This window comes from Rattus rattus, chromosome 11 (genome assembly GCF_011064425.1).
Source record: "Rattus rattus isolate New Zealand chromosome 11, Rrattus_CSIRO_v1, whole genome shotgun sequence".
NCBI lineage: Eukaryota > Metazoa > Chordata > Mammalia > Rodentia > Muridae > Rattus > Rattus rattus.
This window is the reverse complement of record NC_046164.1, coordinates 12,101,071-12,116,150: the sequence shown is the minus strand read 5'-3', so window position 1 is coordinate 12,116,150 and position 15,080 is coordinate 12,101,071. Positions and strand designations below refer to the sequence as shown.

Sequence of the window (15,080 nt, the reverse complement as noted above, 5' to 3'; positions counted from 1 at the left end):
CAGATGGACAGCTACTTACAGTATATGCATTTATGTCCTGTATTGGCACATAACCTTACGTGGATGGTTACATGCAATGTGTGTAGTTATAACCTGTGCTAGCACATGGCGTCTCCTGGATGGTTACACACAGTGTATGCAATTATAACCCATGTTAGCACATGGCGTCTCCTGGATGGTTACACACAGTGTATGCAATTATAACCCATGTTAGCACATTGCGTTTCCTGGATGGTTACACACACTGTATGTGGTTATAACCCATGTTAGCACATGGCGTTTCCCGGATGGCTACACACACTGTATGCAGTTATAACCCATGTTAGCACACAGCCTTTCCCGTCCTTGGGCTTCCCTTAGAAACATAATATTTGAAGAAAATGGATTTCTGAAATACGCTGGCTGCTGAGATTAAGATGTCCTAAGAGTAGGAACCTGGGTGAACAGATGTTCAGGACAAAACGATGCGGTGATTAGATGCATTTGGGGAAGCGGAAGTTCCTGGGCTTATGCCCTCCCTTGGCCATGCACTTATCTCAGTGTAGAATCCTGATAACTTTTTAAAATATGGCCTTAGTTCCTCACCCAATGATGATGGTGATGATGGTGGTGGGTGGTGGTGGTGGTGGTTGAACAGCTGTTTTGAAAATCTAAAAGAACTCCAAACTCTAAAACTTAAGAAGCATTTAGTTCTTGTGCATGTATGTCTGTGCACCACATGCCTATGAAGCCAAAAGAGGAAGGATGCCAGATCCCCTGGTTACAGACAGCTGTGACTCCCCGTGTAGCACTGGAAACTGAAGTGTGATCCTCTAAGAGCGCTCGTAACTGCGGAGTCAGCACTTCAACCCCAAATTCTAGAGCTTTCTGATACGACTCCCCATGTAGAGAATCCCCTATGGTGGAGCTTTTTGTCATACATAAAAGTATTTACACACATACACACACACACACACACACACACGCACACGCACACGCACACAAGCACACATATTTTCTGTTCAGACTTCACTCCCGTATACACCCATGGTCCTTACTCTGAAAACAGTTGAAGGAGTTCCTGGACCAAAGGCTCTTGGATAAGAAGCCCTCACTTTACATAACACTGCACTATTGGGCAAGTAACGTTGACAGAGTGTGAGGGTTCCTAGTACTAGTGCCTTGCACACTTAATCGACAAGTTAGCATCAGATGGTATCAAGTGGGTGACAAGCAGCCGCTTGGTGGGACGGCTTGGTTATTAGGTCAGATGGCTGACTTGGGGCGGGGCCATTTTTTGGTCCTTGGGTTCTAATCCTCGCTAGGGAGACTGACTTCTAAGTCCTCTACCCTGAGAAACTGTGTGTGAATCAGAGCCCTCAGGTCTTGGCTACCCTTCCTCATCTTCCCCCTTGGAGTAACCCATGTGATAATCCACTGAAACATTCACAAGCTTTCGTGGTCGTGTGATACCAGACTACGTATTTTACTTACGTAATACAATCGTTCTGCTAAGTAATTGAATTCATTATCTTTAAAAAGGTAAGTGAATAACAATTTGTTTTCCTTCTCTTCCCCTGCAGGCCCTGCTGTCCGTCCTTCGAGAAAGCCACCGTTCGAGAACCGTCTTCAGGAAAGTTGGCGGGTTTGTGTACATCACATCCTTGCTCGTTGCTATGGAGAGATCTCTGAGCTCCCCTCCCAAGAATGGCTGGGAGAAGGTGAACCAGAACCAAGTGTTTGAGCTCCTGCACACTGTGTTCTGCACGCTGACTGCTGCTCTGCGCTACGAGCCAGCCAACTCTCACTTCTTCAAGACCGAGATCCAGTACGAAAAGCTGGCGGATGCCGTCCGGTTTCTCGGCTGCTTCTCAGACCTCAGGAAAATAAGTGCCGTGAACGTCTTCCCCTCAAATACTTCGCCTTTCCAGAGACTGCTGGAGGAAGGGGCGGTGCCCGTGGACTCCGTGTCACCTACCCTGCGGCACTGCAGTAAACTCTTCATCTATCTCTACAAAGTGGCCACCGATTCTTTCGACAGGTACGGGCCTGCTTTGCCTTCCGAATTGCAGGGCACGCTCAGCACAGCCTGAGCATTAGACTCCAGTTAACTGGAAGGGCCGTGAAAAGCCGGTGACTCTTCTGTTTGCTTGAGGCCTGTCACTCCACCGGGGACTCTTCCCGTTGTCCAGATGCCGGCTTTGGAGCCAGGAGCCTGTGCCTGAGTGAATGTGCGTTCAGTTAGCGCCCGTTACTGGGACAGCTTCTAGGCTGTTTTCTTTTGTGCCATGTTTCTTGTTCCCTACTCTCAGAAAACAGTAGGTGTGTGTGGACGGGTCCATCCTGGTCGTCCTCTGGAGAACATGGTTATTAGGATACATATTGCCAGGCGATAGCAGATAGCCTGTCATCACGCTTCATATTTCATAGTCCCTGGACGGCGGCGTGCCTCCCTAAGAGGCCTGCGGTACTCATCGCAGGCAGGAGTCCGTCATTGTCGGTTACCTAGTCCTTCAGGAGGCCAGTGCTTGCAGGAGAGCTGCTGCATGCCAGGCCGCCGTGCATTCGGGCCCTGAGGCATTGGATCTGCACGGTACCATCCGGGTCCTGGTCACCGTTCACTGATAATGGCCACATAGATATTTTCAGTGTGAGGTGATTCATCCTGTGATGGAGAAGTTCGGGTTCCTCACAGGAGAGCTATTTACCTGGGGTCATTTATTTTCACTGCTTGGACTATGATTTCAATTAATCTCCACTTTGGAGATAATGCAGTCGTGCTCTGGTTTCTCCAGCTTAAGCGTTATCTTTTCTTTCATAGAGTAAGTGACTCTTTTTCTTCCCATTTCAACCATAAATAGACCAAGTAACAGGAGATACTCTAAATTGTTTCTCGTTTCTCGTCTTTCAGGTAATTCATAGCTTATGGGCAGCAGGATGTTGTATGGTACCGATGTGCTGTGTGCCGAAGGGATGGTGTGTGTGTGCTGCTGCTTTTCTCCTCTGGCTGCTGACCCCAGTCGGTACCCCTTAGCTCTCCCCGCGTCTGTTTAACAAGGTCCATGTTAACACTGTAGGAGCAGCTCCCGCCTCCTCCGACCGCCTTTCCTGTTGTAGTCGGTGCGTGCGCTCTGCCTGTGGTCCCCGCTCCTGCAGAATATGGAAGATGTTTCTCATGACACTGACCCCGAGTCTCCCGTGAAACTAACCAGCTGCCGGCGGTGCTCTCTCCTAACCTCTAACCCGTGTCTGTTTTGTCATCTGTAGTCGCACAGAGCAGATCCCTCCTTGCCTGACAAGCGAGTCTTCTCTCCCCTCTCCTTGGGGGACACCAGCTTTGTCCAGGAAAAGGTACTGACCTTGCCCGGGAAGGCAATCAGGATTGCCTGGGTTCCCTGTGCCTGCTTGTGGGTTGATGGACTGATTGTGCTTTGGGGCACAGGGCTCTGGCTGAGGTTCGCTTTGGGGCCTTAAAAAAAAGATACTTTTCAAGTGTTGAGATGACCACTTTGAACTAGAGTATGTTGATAAAAATAAGATGTTTCTTCCATAAGAGTATGGGGATATATAGGATTCCTCGTTTATCCTTATTATGCAGATTTCACTGTTATTCGTAGAGCAGCTTTACCTTCTCTTAAGAATACTGTCCTGGGGTTGGGCCAGTGATCAGTGGTTAAGTGCTTGCCGCACACGTCTGGTGACCCGAGTTCAGATCCCCAGAGCTCTTGTAAAGCACGTGTCTGTAATCCTGGTGCTTAGGGGGGAGATGTGGAACAGTGGCAGGAGACTGTCCAGAGAATTGTGGGCCACTCGCTTAGCACATACTTAGCCTCGCTAAGTAGGCTGCTCCCCCTTTCTCATTAGGGACTTTGGGGTTGTTCTTGGTTTTACTGTTACTGCAAAGTGAACTTCAGAGCCCCAGAATGTTTCTTTTCCCAGTCAGGTTTAACCAGTTGAGATTAGAGGCTGTCACAGAGACATGTCAAAGCTTAAGTTCTGAAAAAGGGAAAAGAAAAACCTAATAGGTTTTTAATTTCGTATATTCCATGCAAATGTATAAGCTGGTCCAGTTCATCGAACATCTAAATTTTATAAATCAAAAAAAGAAAGAAAGAAAATCAAGCCAGTTGATAGGCCGACAAAAGCTGAGATCCATTTCAGGGTCACGGCATCTAATATGATCAATCTCTGCGGCTGGCACCGCTGTTCCCTTCTGTCCTCCGCTGTCCCCATAGGCTACAGCAGTTCCTTAACCCTATACAAACATCTCCAGGCAGGGTTCGTGAGGAGTGGATCTGAGAATCTGTTATGTTGTGGTTTTCACCCCATTGACAGTTGTTCAGATTACAAAACAAATACTATTGTAGACAGTGGGTCAACAGTATCATATGCTGTGTGTTGTTCCTCTAAGTTTAAAAGGCGTCAGATTGAAAATCTGGTTTGTAGGGAACACATATGGGCTTTTTCATCTTCTTGCCTGACAGATAAAGTCTAAGAACCACTTGTATTGTATAGGGTATGATAGATAACCTAGGTAGGGGAATGTACCCCACTTGACATGTGAAAGTTGAACACACATGGAGATGGCTCCCCAGGGGGTTCAGGACCTAATTCCCTGGGGATACCCGGGCCAACTAAATGCTATAGTAACAGGCATTGGGATGCAAGGATACTTTCTATTTTTTTTTTTTTTTTTTTGTCGTAAATTTATACAGGGGCTTAGATCTCATTGCAGTTAGTTAATCATGAGTAGCATTAAATAAATTCAGCATTGTTCAACATATTTGTACCCTCAATAACTTTTTCTTTTTTATGTGATACTATAAGTAAACAGGGCTCTGTGCGTGCCAAATTATTTTCTCTTAAAGCATTGAGCTTAAATCAACAAGCTGTAAAATAACTTTAATTTAAACCTCATAGCTTTCTGTTGTAAATTGAGTATGGTAAAGACTTGTAAGGTTTTTTTTGTTTGTTTGTTTGTTTGTTTTTGTTGGTTTTTTTTTCTTTTTTCTTTTTTTCGGATCTGGGGACCGAATCCAGGGCCTTGCGCTTGCTAGGCAAGCGCTCTACCACTGAGCTAAATCCCCAACCCCGACATGTAAGTTTTTAACATGACTGTGTTTATGGTCTCAAAAAATTAGTAAACATTAGAGAAAGAATTATATTTTTGAGGTAGTTGAAACTACTAAAACCCCTGACTTTAAAATGACCACATCATAAGTGATAAAGGCCTATAATTTGCTGTGTCCCTAAACATTTAGTTCTTATATGCATTCACTGAAATTCAGAACGTAGAAATCAACAGTCTAAAGAATGTATTTCCTTTAAAATTTCCCAGAAGAGTGGCTTATTTAAATGGTAACTGACAAGGAGGAAAATGAGTCTGTATAGAGGTCTGTGTTTAGATCAGCAATGTGTCTTCATTGTTCGCAGTGCAACTGTCTGTAGAGATAGGGGGATTCGAGTTAGAAAAAAGCTGTCCCTCAAGCAGCAAACGTATGTGAGCAGCCCTAATCCCCACGCTCCCCGAGTCTTACAGCCAGTGCCACCTCACTGTGTCCATGCTAAAATTAATGTTGCCCCACCCCGACTGCTTGGGATTAATGATGGCCACTTAGACACGCTCAGAAAGCACTTTTCCCCGAGCCACATCCCTACCCCCTATACCGACAGTTACAGGTTGCCATTTAGGTCAGGTCGCCCCCTCCTGAGTTATAATCAGGCAACTAATGCAGCATATTTATTCACACGTCCAAATATAGAGGGTTTTGAAATTAGAATTGCAGTCACTTAGTCACATTATTTCTAGAATTCAACAAATTACATCAGCTCCTGGGCATCTCTTCCTCTTGGCAGCACAGACCGGGTTTGTTAGCCAATGACAGACCAGCTCTGTATTGTGTTTGCACGATCTGTAGAACATTCTGACACTGACGAAGTCTGCACTTGTGACCCTTGTCTTACATGAAAAACCTGGATTCTTCCCTGTGTTTAGAATAGGAAGAACCAGCCTGTCTGGTATTTAGGAAAGTAAAGGACGTGACTTTTCCGTCGTTTACGGCTCAAGAGACATACCAGGACAAAGCTAGTATTGGTTGAGCAATATTGAGAGGAGAAGGAAGCCATAAAGGAGTCAGAACTAGATCTGTGTGGGGAAGATCACAGCCACTCAGTACCGCACGCAGCCTTGAAATACTTAATACCATCAGCGGAGACTGAGTGTTTGACCGTGTACTACCAAAACCAGGATGAAACGTCACTGTATGGGAATTTAAGTTGGAATATTAAGTATCAATTTCTAGCAATTACAAATGACTACAACAGTCATGTTAGCTGACATTTGAAATGCCATTTTATTCCCTTGCTTATTAATTAACTACTTATAAGTTTACCATAATCCATAATTAAAAATTGATCACACCTACTACTTGCTGTATAGCCGCCCTATAAATGCACCCAGTTTTAATTAATAAAAAAAATACTTGTTTATGTTTCTAACAATGTTCGCTCTGTTATTCTGGTTTAAAAACCACCTGCTTATGACGTCATTGTCATACTGGGTTTACAGAGTTTGCTGCTATAATATTTATGAAGAGTTTAGTTTCTGAGGACTAGAAGGTATCTTCCTGAGAATGACCACACTTTAACTTAAAATTTGAGTTCAGTTGTTAACTGGGAAATGAGAAAGACGTGTGTGTAGAATGCTCAACTGAAATGTTTTCCTCAAATTCGATTGACCTCTTTGTTTACAATGAAAATACTTTCTATGGAGTTTTTAAAATATAGACAGATAAAAGTATTTAGGGAACAAGGGGAGCAAGTACAAGTCAGGGGCCACTAGTTAAGATGTGCTTAGAAATCTCTTTTTTCTAGAATTATTTTTAAGTCCACTGCACCATCTGGTGCCCACAGAGGCCACAAGAGGGTGACAGATCCTTGCAGCCGTAGGTAGAGATGGCTCTAAACTGCCCTGTGGTGCTGGGAGCTGAACTTGGGTCCTCTGCAAGAACAGCACGTGCTCTTAATCTCTCAGCCATTTTCCCAGCCCACAGATCTGTCCTGATAGGTTTAGAAATTACACTTCCCTGACTGTAAACCAGCCAAATCCAGAGAGCGAAACCATGAGTGGGCACAGGATCGCTGACTTAAGCAATCGAAGCGAACACGTGCGCAGCCAAATGCTTTCCTAGAATTTCTGTAAACAGAGGAAGGACTGTAGGTTTTTCTGAGAATGTGACAGTGCCAGTTCTTTTATGAAATCACTGCTGTAAGGTGTCTGTTTCCAAGCCGCTCCTGACTGGAAAGCAGCTCAGAGCATCTTCTCCTGGTGTTTGAGCCTGAGTTGTAAGAAGATAATAGGAGGTAGACAGGGGAGAGCCTTGGGGGAAGGGGAAATGCCTACTCGGAACGGCTTGACTGTCCATCTGTTAGAAACGTGCATAAAATACGCCTCTCCATTCATGAAGGCTGAATGCTTTCAGGAACGCTGCACAGACGCCCAGACTGTGAATACAGTTCTAGATAAACCAAAGACTTCTCAGTTGAGCCAACACTCACTCAGTTGCTTCTGTCAGAGAAGACCACGTATATCTTGTTAGCCCAGGATTCTCTTGCCCTTGGGTCAAGAGAAGACCAGAACCACATAGATAGTTCTAAGGGATCTCGTTGAGTGCTTCAGTTTAGTCAGATATCATCTGAGCTGTTGTCTTCTTGGAGATTTGAATCGCTTTTTCACCCATTGTTGAGAAAATACCTTCTGGTACAAGTGCCAGTGTTTAATGAAACAGCCCAAAGAGTAGATAGCACAGATGGTACAAGCCAGGAATCCATCAGTTGTCTCCAGGTAACTTGGCGAGGTAGCGATACATTGTTTCGCTTCTTTAAAGCCTCACCCTGCAGGTCTTGTGTATGAGGTGGCGATACATTGTTTCATTTCTTTACACACCTCACCCTGCAGGCCTTGTGTAACTCCCTGAATTTCAAGGCTTTTGCATGTCCTTGATTGAAAGTAACCCGAGACGAAGAAAATGAACGATGAATGTGGTCTTGAGCAGAGTCCAAATAAGACTTAATTTTTTCTTTCCGTAGGCACGCATTTCACTGCGTTTCAACTCCACCTGTGTACCCTGCGAAAAGCGTCACCGACCTAAAACTTCAGGTGACAAGCTCACCCCTGCCGAGCTCCGAGGCCGTCATCATCCACCCCGGGGCCATGTTAGCCATGCTCGACCTGCTGGCCTCTGTGGGCTCAGTGACACAGCCAGAAGTAAGTTGGGTCATGGTAGTTCTCGGTTTAGTCAGAGAAAGGGCGGCGTGTTTCCCTGAGGAGTAAGGACAGGGAAGAGCATGGAACGTAGCTGTCCAGTTAAATCCACAGTAGGAGATTCCCACTGAGCCAGGTCTTCCAGCTATCCATTCTGGTTTTGAATACAGCTGATGCCACTTAACACCAGTGGTTGCTTCTGGTCTGAGACTCTCAGTTTCCCCTGAAGAGTTCTGCCCAGCACTGGAAATGGCTCAGAGGTGACACAGAAGGAAACGTGCCTACAGACACCACAGTGAGCCTGTTTGTTGCTCTGTTCTGTCCTGGAACACTCAGAAGTTTGAGGTGCTTACAGTTGGGGTGGCCATTTCTGTTAAAATGCTATGTGGTTCCCAAGCCCCAAATGTGAATGACCAACTTCCTTTAAAGCTGGTTGTCTGACACCGTGAAAAAGGCTTTACACTCCAGATACGGTGTCACACAGCTTTAATACCAGCACTCGGAAGGCAGAGGGAGGCCATTCTCTTAAGTTCAAGGCCAGCCTGGTGTGCATATTAAGTTCTTGGCTACATAGTGAAGCCCTGTCTTAAAAAGAAAAGGGGCCTTTACACCTACAGTTTCTGGGATGTGCGTATGTTTTCAAGCAGCACATAGGAAGAACTACCGCCCATGTCACTAAGGATGCCGTGGTGACAAACATCTCTCTGACATTTTGTTAACTCTAGCATGCTTTGGACCTTCAACTTGCCGTGGCCAATATTTTACAATCCCTGGTGCACACGGAGCGGAACCAGCAGGTCATGTGTGAAGCCGGTCTTCACGCACGGTTGCTGCAGAGGTGCGGCGCTGCACTGGCCGATGAGGACCACTCGCTGCACCCTCCCCTGCAGCGCATGTTTGAACGCTTGGCCTCCCAGGCCTTGGAACCCATGGTGCTGAGGTCAGTACGTCCGTCTTGGTATTTATGCAAGTCAGGAAAGGCAGTCCTTGGAGTCTTTGCTCTCTGGTCTGACCCCGTGGCGAAGGCCCACAGTCTCAGGTACTCAGGAAGCCAGACCCGGGGATCATAAATGCAAGGACTGACGGGCGGTGATAGTCTAGAGAGCTCAGAGCTGTGCTTCCTCCCAAGGAAACGTGAACGGAGTCTGGGGTGAGGCTCGGTGCTTGTCTAGCATACAGGACGCCTTGGGACCAGTTCCCGGTACCATAGACAGTCACAGCTTTCCTTTCATGGGCTTAATATAGATTAAATGTGAACAAACTACAACCAAACTAAATAAACTATTTAGAAATGGTACAGCTCCGTGCCTAACTCTCATGAGTGCAGGGCAGGAGGATTGTGAGATGACGTAAGGTTGGACTGGTACGCCATGGTGACTCATACCTTGGTTGTAAAAATAAATAAATAAATGGATGGTTGGATGGATGGATAGATAGATAGATAGATAGATAGATAGATAGATAGATAGATAGATAGATAGATAGATAGCTGTGTGGTGAGCAACATGTGTGCTTACTAACAGCATCTCAGTCCATGGCTTATTTCTTACCCTTGAATCTAGAAAACTCATTTTCCTTTAAGATCATATCATACTTCTTAAGAATAGGAATTAAATCTATTTTGTATTTAAGGATATTTTGTTGTTAGAACTCTTTTTAAAGGGGCTAGCGAGATGGCTCAGTGGTTAAGAGCACATGCGCTTTCAGAGGACCCAGCACCCCTATCCAGTTATTCACAACTGCTTGTATTTCCAGCTCCAGGGCACTCTGACTCGCCTTCAGCTCCATGTAGACACTGCAGTAACACACAGACCTATGTAGAGGCGTACACACACACTCATATAACTACAACTGAAATAAAACTTTAATAAAGTGCTTCGTAAAGTAAAACATATTTATATTTTCAATTAATTCTATGTTACAGTTCTTGCGAAGACCAGAGTTCATTATCTCTCTCACCCAGTCTTCCGTGGTTCCAGCTTCTGCCGGTTTACCACAGTATCCGCAGGAAGGTGACACTGTGTCATCGTGCACACACGCATTTCTTTCTTTCTGTTGGGATCCATGTGTAGGTCCACCCTTGCTTTTCGGAGGTGGGCTTTTATTAGGTAGTGCAAGCAGTTTATTTCCTGACACCCACAATCTCCCTCGTCAGCCTCCTGGGTGCTGGGATTACAGGTGTGTACCAGGTGCATTTTATGTGACCGCTGCACAGTTGTAGGTCCCACGAGGATCTTGCTCATGCCGCCCCTCTGTGTCCTACACACCCCTGTCCTGCAGTTCCTGACTGGCGTACCTTTTCGTCCTACACACCCCCTCCGACCGTCCCTCTCCAGCTCCATGATTTTGTCGTGTTGGAAATGTTTTGCTTGCACACATCCTATATAACACGTGACATTTGTAGATAGGTAGTTTTCCTTTATCACAGTGGGCACACGTGTGTGCAGATGTGTGTTCTGAGAATCGAGCACTCTTCCACTGAGCTATGTCTCTAGCTCACGAAGAAAGCAAATGTTTTCACTCGAGACAAATGCTGTCTTTACAAATGGAACCCGTCAGTTTTAAATGTGTGTGGGGGGGGGTGAGATGGGGGGCGGGGAGGGGTGAGATGGCGGGGGGGAGGGGTGAGATGGCTCAGCAGTAAAAGTGTTGGTCGCTATTCCTGCTATTCTGCTTTTCAGAACACACATTGGGACTTAAAACTCTCTTTAACCCCAGGTCCAGGGGATCTGAAACCCTCTTCTGGCTTCTCTGGTCACCAAACACATGTGTGGTGCGCAGCCATACTTAGAGGCAAAACACCCATATACATAAAATTAAAGTAAATCTTAAAAAAAAAAAAACCCTTCAGTTTGCTTCGAAATCATCCAGCCAAGTAAATGTAGTCATACATTACCTTTTCCGTTCTTTTAAAAATACACTGTGGGCTGCTGTTCTGAGACCATACACGGTGTCTGTGATTGCTCTCGCCTTCTGTGGAAGTGCTGTCATCGTATGAAACTTTAAAGGCTTTTCAAAAACATGGTTGAGGTGTTATTTGTGCTTTTTAAAGCCCATTCCAAAATTATTATTGATTAAGAAAAATACTTGACGTAAACACGTGTCGAACAGAATCCTATGCGGTGTCATGGCAGCTTACGTGCCCGGCTCTGAAGGACTCCTACGTGTGCCATTGCTAGCCAGTGTGCTTTGTGTGCACACCATGTTTCGGAGGTCATGCTTCACGGACTGTGTCTCCTACCCTTAGCAATCCTCTGCAGTCTTTCTGGTGCTTAGAACAAGAGCAGAAGTAGCTTGTTTTATAGCCACTACAGACATGGGGCCTTGCTCCCCTAGTCTGACACATCGTAACTTGAACCCTTCAGCTGAGATGTAAGAAAACATCGGTAACCAGATAAAGAAGGAGCTCTCTCACAGAAGAACGGGAAACTAAAACACCACATAGTAGATTCCACAGTAGCAGTGTTGTAGAATTTATTTAAGGGCAGCTTGTCCAAAAATTGTAGGGAGGTTGGCTTTTTAGAACAATGACAGTTTAGAAATAGAATATGGAAGACGAGTATCCTGATTGGATTGGGGGAAAACATGGAATCCCTCTGCAGTGAGAGAGACAGGCATCATAAGAAGTCAGTTTGTGGGTGGGTGAAAAGGGAGTGCAATGAAGGGGTGTGGAAGGTAGCTCTCATGTCACTGTGGCCTTCCCTGCCAGCCTGTGGGGAACTGGGGTTTCCATGTGCCAGGAATGAGCAGCCATTGACGTGTTGAGCAGGACAGTGACAGTGAGTAGATGGTGTTGGGAGCCCCTGGAGGTGACACAGACTGCTCCTAGACACAGAAACAGGGCGCTCAGTCTGGGTGCCCTTAGACGGCTGCCGAGGACAGGCATGTCAGATTAGCACGGTTTGGGGATTTTATGAATGTAGAAAGCAAAGTGAATGGAAGACTCCAAACCTGTTTCAGTGTTGTTGGGTAGAAGGTGACGTAAGGGTGTGGGGTCCTCTGGGGTACATAGTAGATGTACAGCTTATGTGGTGACTATAATATGAAATTAACATCATACATTGTGTCATAATAACTACTCGTTACAGTTCATCATCCCCCACCCCTTGACCCGGTGTCTGTAATCTCAGTGAGCATAACTTTGCTTTCTCTTCTCAGGGAGTTTTTGCGTTTGGCAAGCCCTCTGAACTGTGGTGCGTGGGACAAAAAGCTGCTGAAACAGTACAGGGTTCACAAACCAAGTTCGCTGAGCTTCGAGCCGGACATGAGAAGTAAGCTGAGCTCGGAGCTTCCTGGTCATGGTCATGGTTCATTTTGTCTGTCCCTCAAATCCACGTGGCTGGGGGTGGGTCTGTGTGAGAACTTTATAAAGAAAGGAGGTCGCTGCTGTTCGGTCAGTGACATACAGTCAGGTTGGTTAACCCAGTGAGAGAACAGTTGGGGTGTAAGGAGTGATGGGCAGTGTAAGGAGACAGGCAGCTTAGCCCCTGGTGTGGGGAAGGGAGCACACTCCTTCACCTCAGAGGATTCTCTCTATCTCTCTCCCAAGTGGCCTTTGCAGCCTGGACTGGGGAGTGTTCATGATCACACTGTTTAAATGCAGCAGTCTGTTTGCAGGGCATCACAAGTCAAATCAGGCCTCAGAGGGAAGAAGGGAAGCTAGGTGGCTTCTGGGGTCAGGTGTCCTGGGATTGGAAGGCAGGTGTGCTGGGATTGGAGGGTAGGTGTGCTGGGATTGGAAGGCAGGTGTGCTGGGATTGGAGGGTAGGTGTGCTGGGATTGGAAGGCAGGTGTGTGGGGATTGGAAGGCAGGTGTCCTGGGATTGGAAGGCAGGTGTGTGGGGATTGGAAGGCAGGTGTGTGGGGATTGGAAGGCAGGTGTGTGGGGATTGGAAGGCAGGTGCCCTGGGATTGGAAGGCAGGTGTGTGGGGATTGGAAGGCAGGTGTCCTGGGATTGGAAGGCAGGTGTCCTGGGATTGGAGGGCAGGTGTGCTGGGATTGGAAGGCAGGTGTGTAGGGATTGGAAGGCAGGTGTCCTGGGATTGGAGGGCAGGTGTCCGGGGATTGGAAGGCAGGTGTCCTGGGATTGGAGGGCAGGTGTGCTGGGATTGGAAGGCAGGTGTGTAGGGATTGGAAGGCAGGTGTCCTGGGATTAGAGGGCAGGTGTTCTGGGATTGGAAGGCAGGTGTCCTGGGATTGGAGGGCAGGTGTGCTGGGATTGGAAGGCAGGTGTGCTGTGATCTATCACATGAAGGAAACAACTCGTCCAGCAGGATTGTTTGGATGGAACAATAGAGGAATGAGGGAGACAAGGGGAGATGGGGCCCCTAGACATTGTGGTAGATCTGCTGAGTAGCCTCCAAGGAGATGTCACACTGCGCAGAGGGAAGAAAAATGACCAAGGGAGTGAGTACAACGTAGGCCCTGCCTAGTCTGTCAGGATCATGGCAGACCAACAGGCACAATCCACCCAAACTGGCGGGCAGTGTCTTAGTAAAGCCTATTACTGGGTCTCTGATTAATCCTATGGTTTTTGGATTTCCTCCCATGGTTAATTCTGTGGTTTTGTGCATTTTCCGGAGATTCTGTTTGATCAGCGTGGTGGAAAGGCTGCTAAGGTAGAATTAGAATAAATAAATTAGTATTTAATGCCAGTGCACCATGCAGGACAGTTCATAGGAAGTCAGAGAGACTGCCTTCCCCTGGGTTGTCCTTTGGTTTTTGATGTGCTGGTGACTAATCCAAGGCCCTCCCCCGTGCTAGGCCGCTGCTCTATCCCTGAGGTACATCCTCCAAGCCCATAGTGACAGCTTTGAAAGGCAGAAATGTGCCTCTCATCATTCCCTGCAGTTGTGAGGGGAGACTTCTGAAGTCGGAGTATCAGCCCTCAGCCATTGCTCCCTGCTGCCAGTGATCACCATTGCTACTCTAGCATGGTTTCATGGGAAGGCAGGATACAATAGCTTCTCATATTCATTAATATACATCCCTTTATGTCCTGTTTGCCCTTTTTGTATTATACCCACTCCTTTAGAATTGAGTTTTAATTTCCTTTCTTAAGAAGAGAGACAAAAGTAGGTAATCCCTGAAAGAGTATTAGAACACAGTTGTGGTTGATCCAGTGTCAGACACATTGAAGGGGAATGGTTTGTGCTCTGGTGCGGTTCTTCACAGAGAACATTTTCTGTTGGTTTGAGACGTTTCTGGAAAGACAGGACTGCTTGTCAGCACTCATGCCTGCGTAGATGCACAGTGTTTTTATGGTCGTTTTTATTGTGATAGATTTAAGGATTCACAAGACAGAGGAAGGCAGGAGAAGTGAGTGTTGCGTTCATCCCTGAGACAGCAAGTTCCTTTCTGTTACAGTGCTTTTAGGGAAAATGCCTTCCTTCCGAAGAGAAATGATAAGCAGTGTTATGAAGTAAGAGTCCCCCCTCCCAACTGAGATTTAAGCCATGATTGTGGGTGCTTTTATTCCTGTCAGCACTCGTGTCTGATGTCTCTGCAGTGTATACATTGCTTTGATCGTAATTTAAAAGGGAAAGCAAGTTCTTCAAGTCTGAAAGGGAACAAACACCATTACCACTGCACAAGTGTCCTTGGTATTGGAAATAATTCTAGCATATGAAAATAACTCAGGGGGTTGGGGATTTAGCTCAGTGGTAGAGCGCTTGCCTAGGAAGCGCAAGGCCCTGGGTTCGGTTCCCAGCTCCGAAAAAAAGAACCAAAAAAAAAAAAAAAAAAAAAGAACCAAAAAAAAAAAAAAAAAAAAAAAAAAATAACTCAGTCAAGTGAAGTTACCGTAAAATTCTGAGCATTCCCCAAGTTATTTTGTGT

The 15,080-nt window shown here is 46.2% G+C and overlaps 1 protein-coding gene across 6 annotated transcripts in view; it reads left to right on the top strand.

Moving 5' to 3' along the window:
- Positions 1-15,080, top strand: part of Wdfy3 (WD repeat and FYVE domain containing 3) — a 168,058-nt gene that overhangs the window by 67,615 nt on the left and 85,363 nt on the right. For 5 of the 6 annotated variants that reach the window (XM_032916271.1, XM_032916266.1, XM_032916267.1 and 2 more), the window contains 5 exons: positions 1,563-2,020; positions 3,247-3,330; positions 8,068-8,245; positions 8,968-9,182; positions 12,401-12,513. In XM_032916271.1, coding sequence (XP_032772162.1) covers positions 1,563-2,020; positions 3,247-3,330; positions 8,068-8,245; positions 8,968-9,182; positions 12,401-12,513 — 1,048 coding nt within the window. The remainder of the gene's footprint in view (positions 1-1,562; positions 2,021-3,246; positions 3,331-8,067; positions 8,246-8,967; positions 9,183-12,400; positions 12,514-15,080) is intronic. The other variant, XM_032916269.1, reaches the window with a different exon arrangement.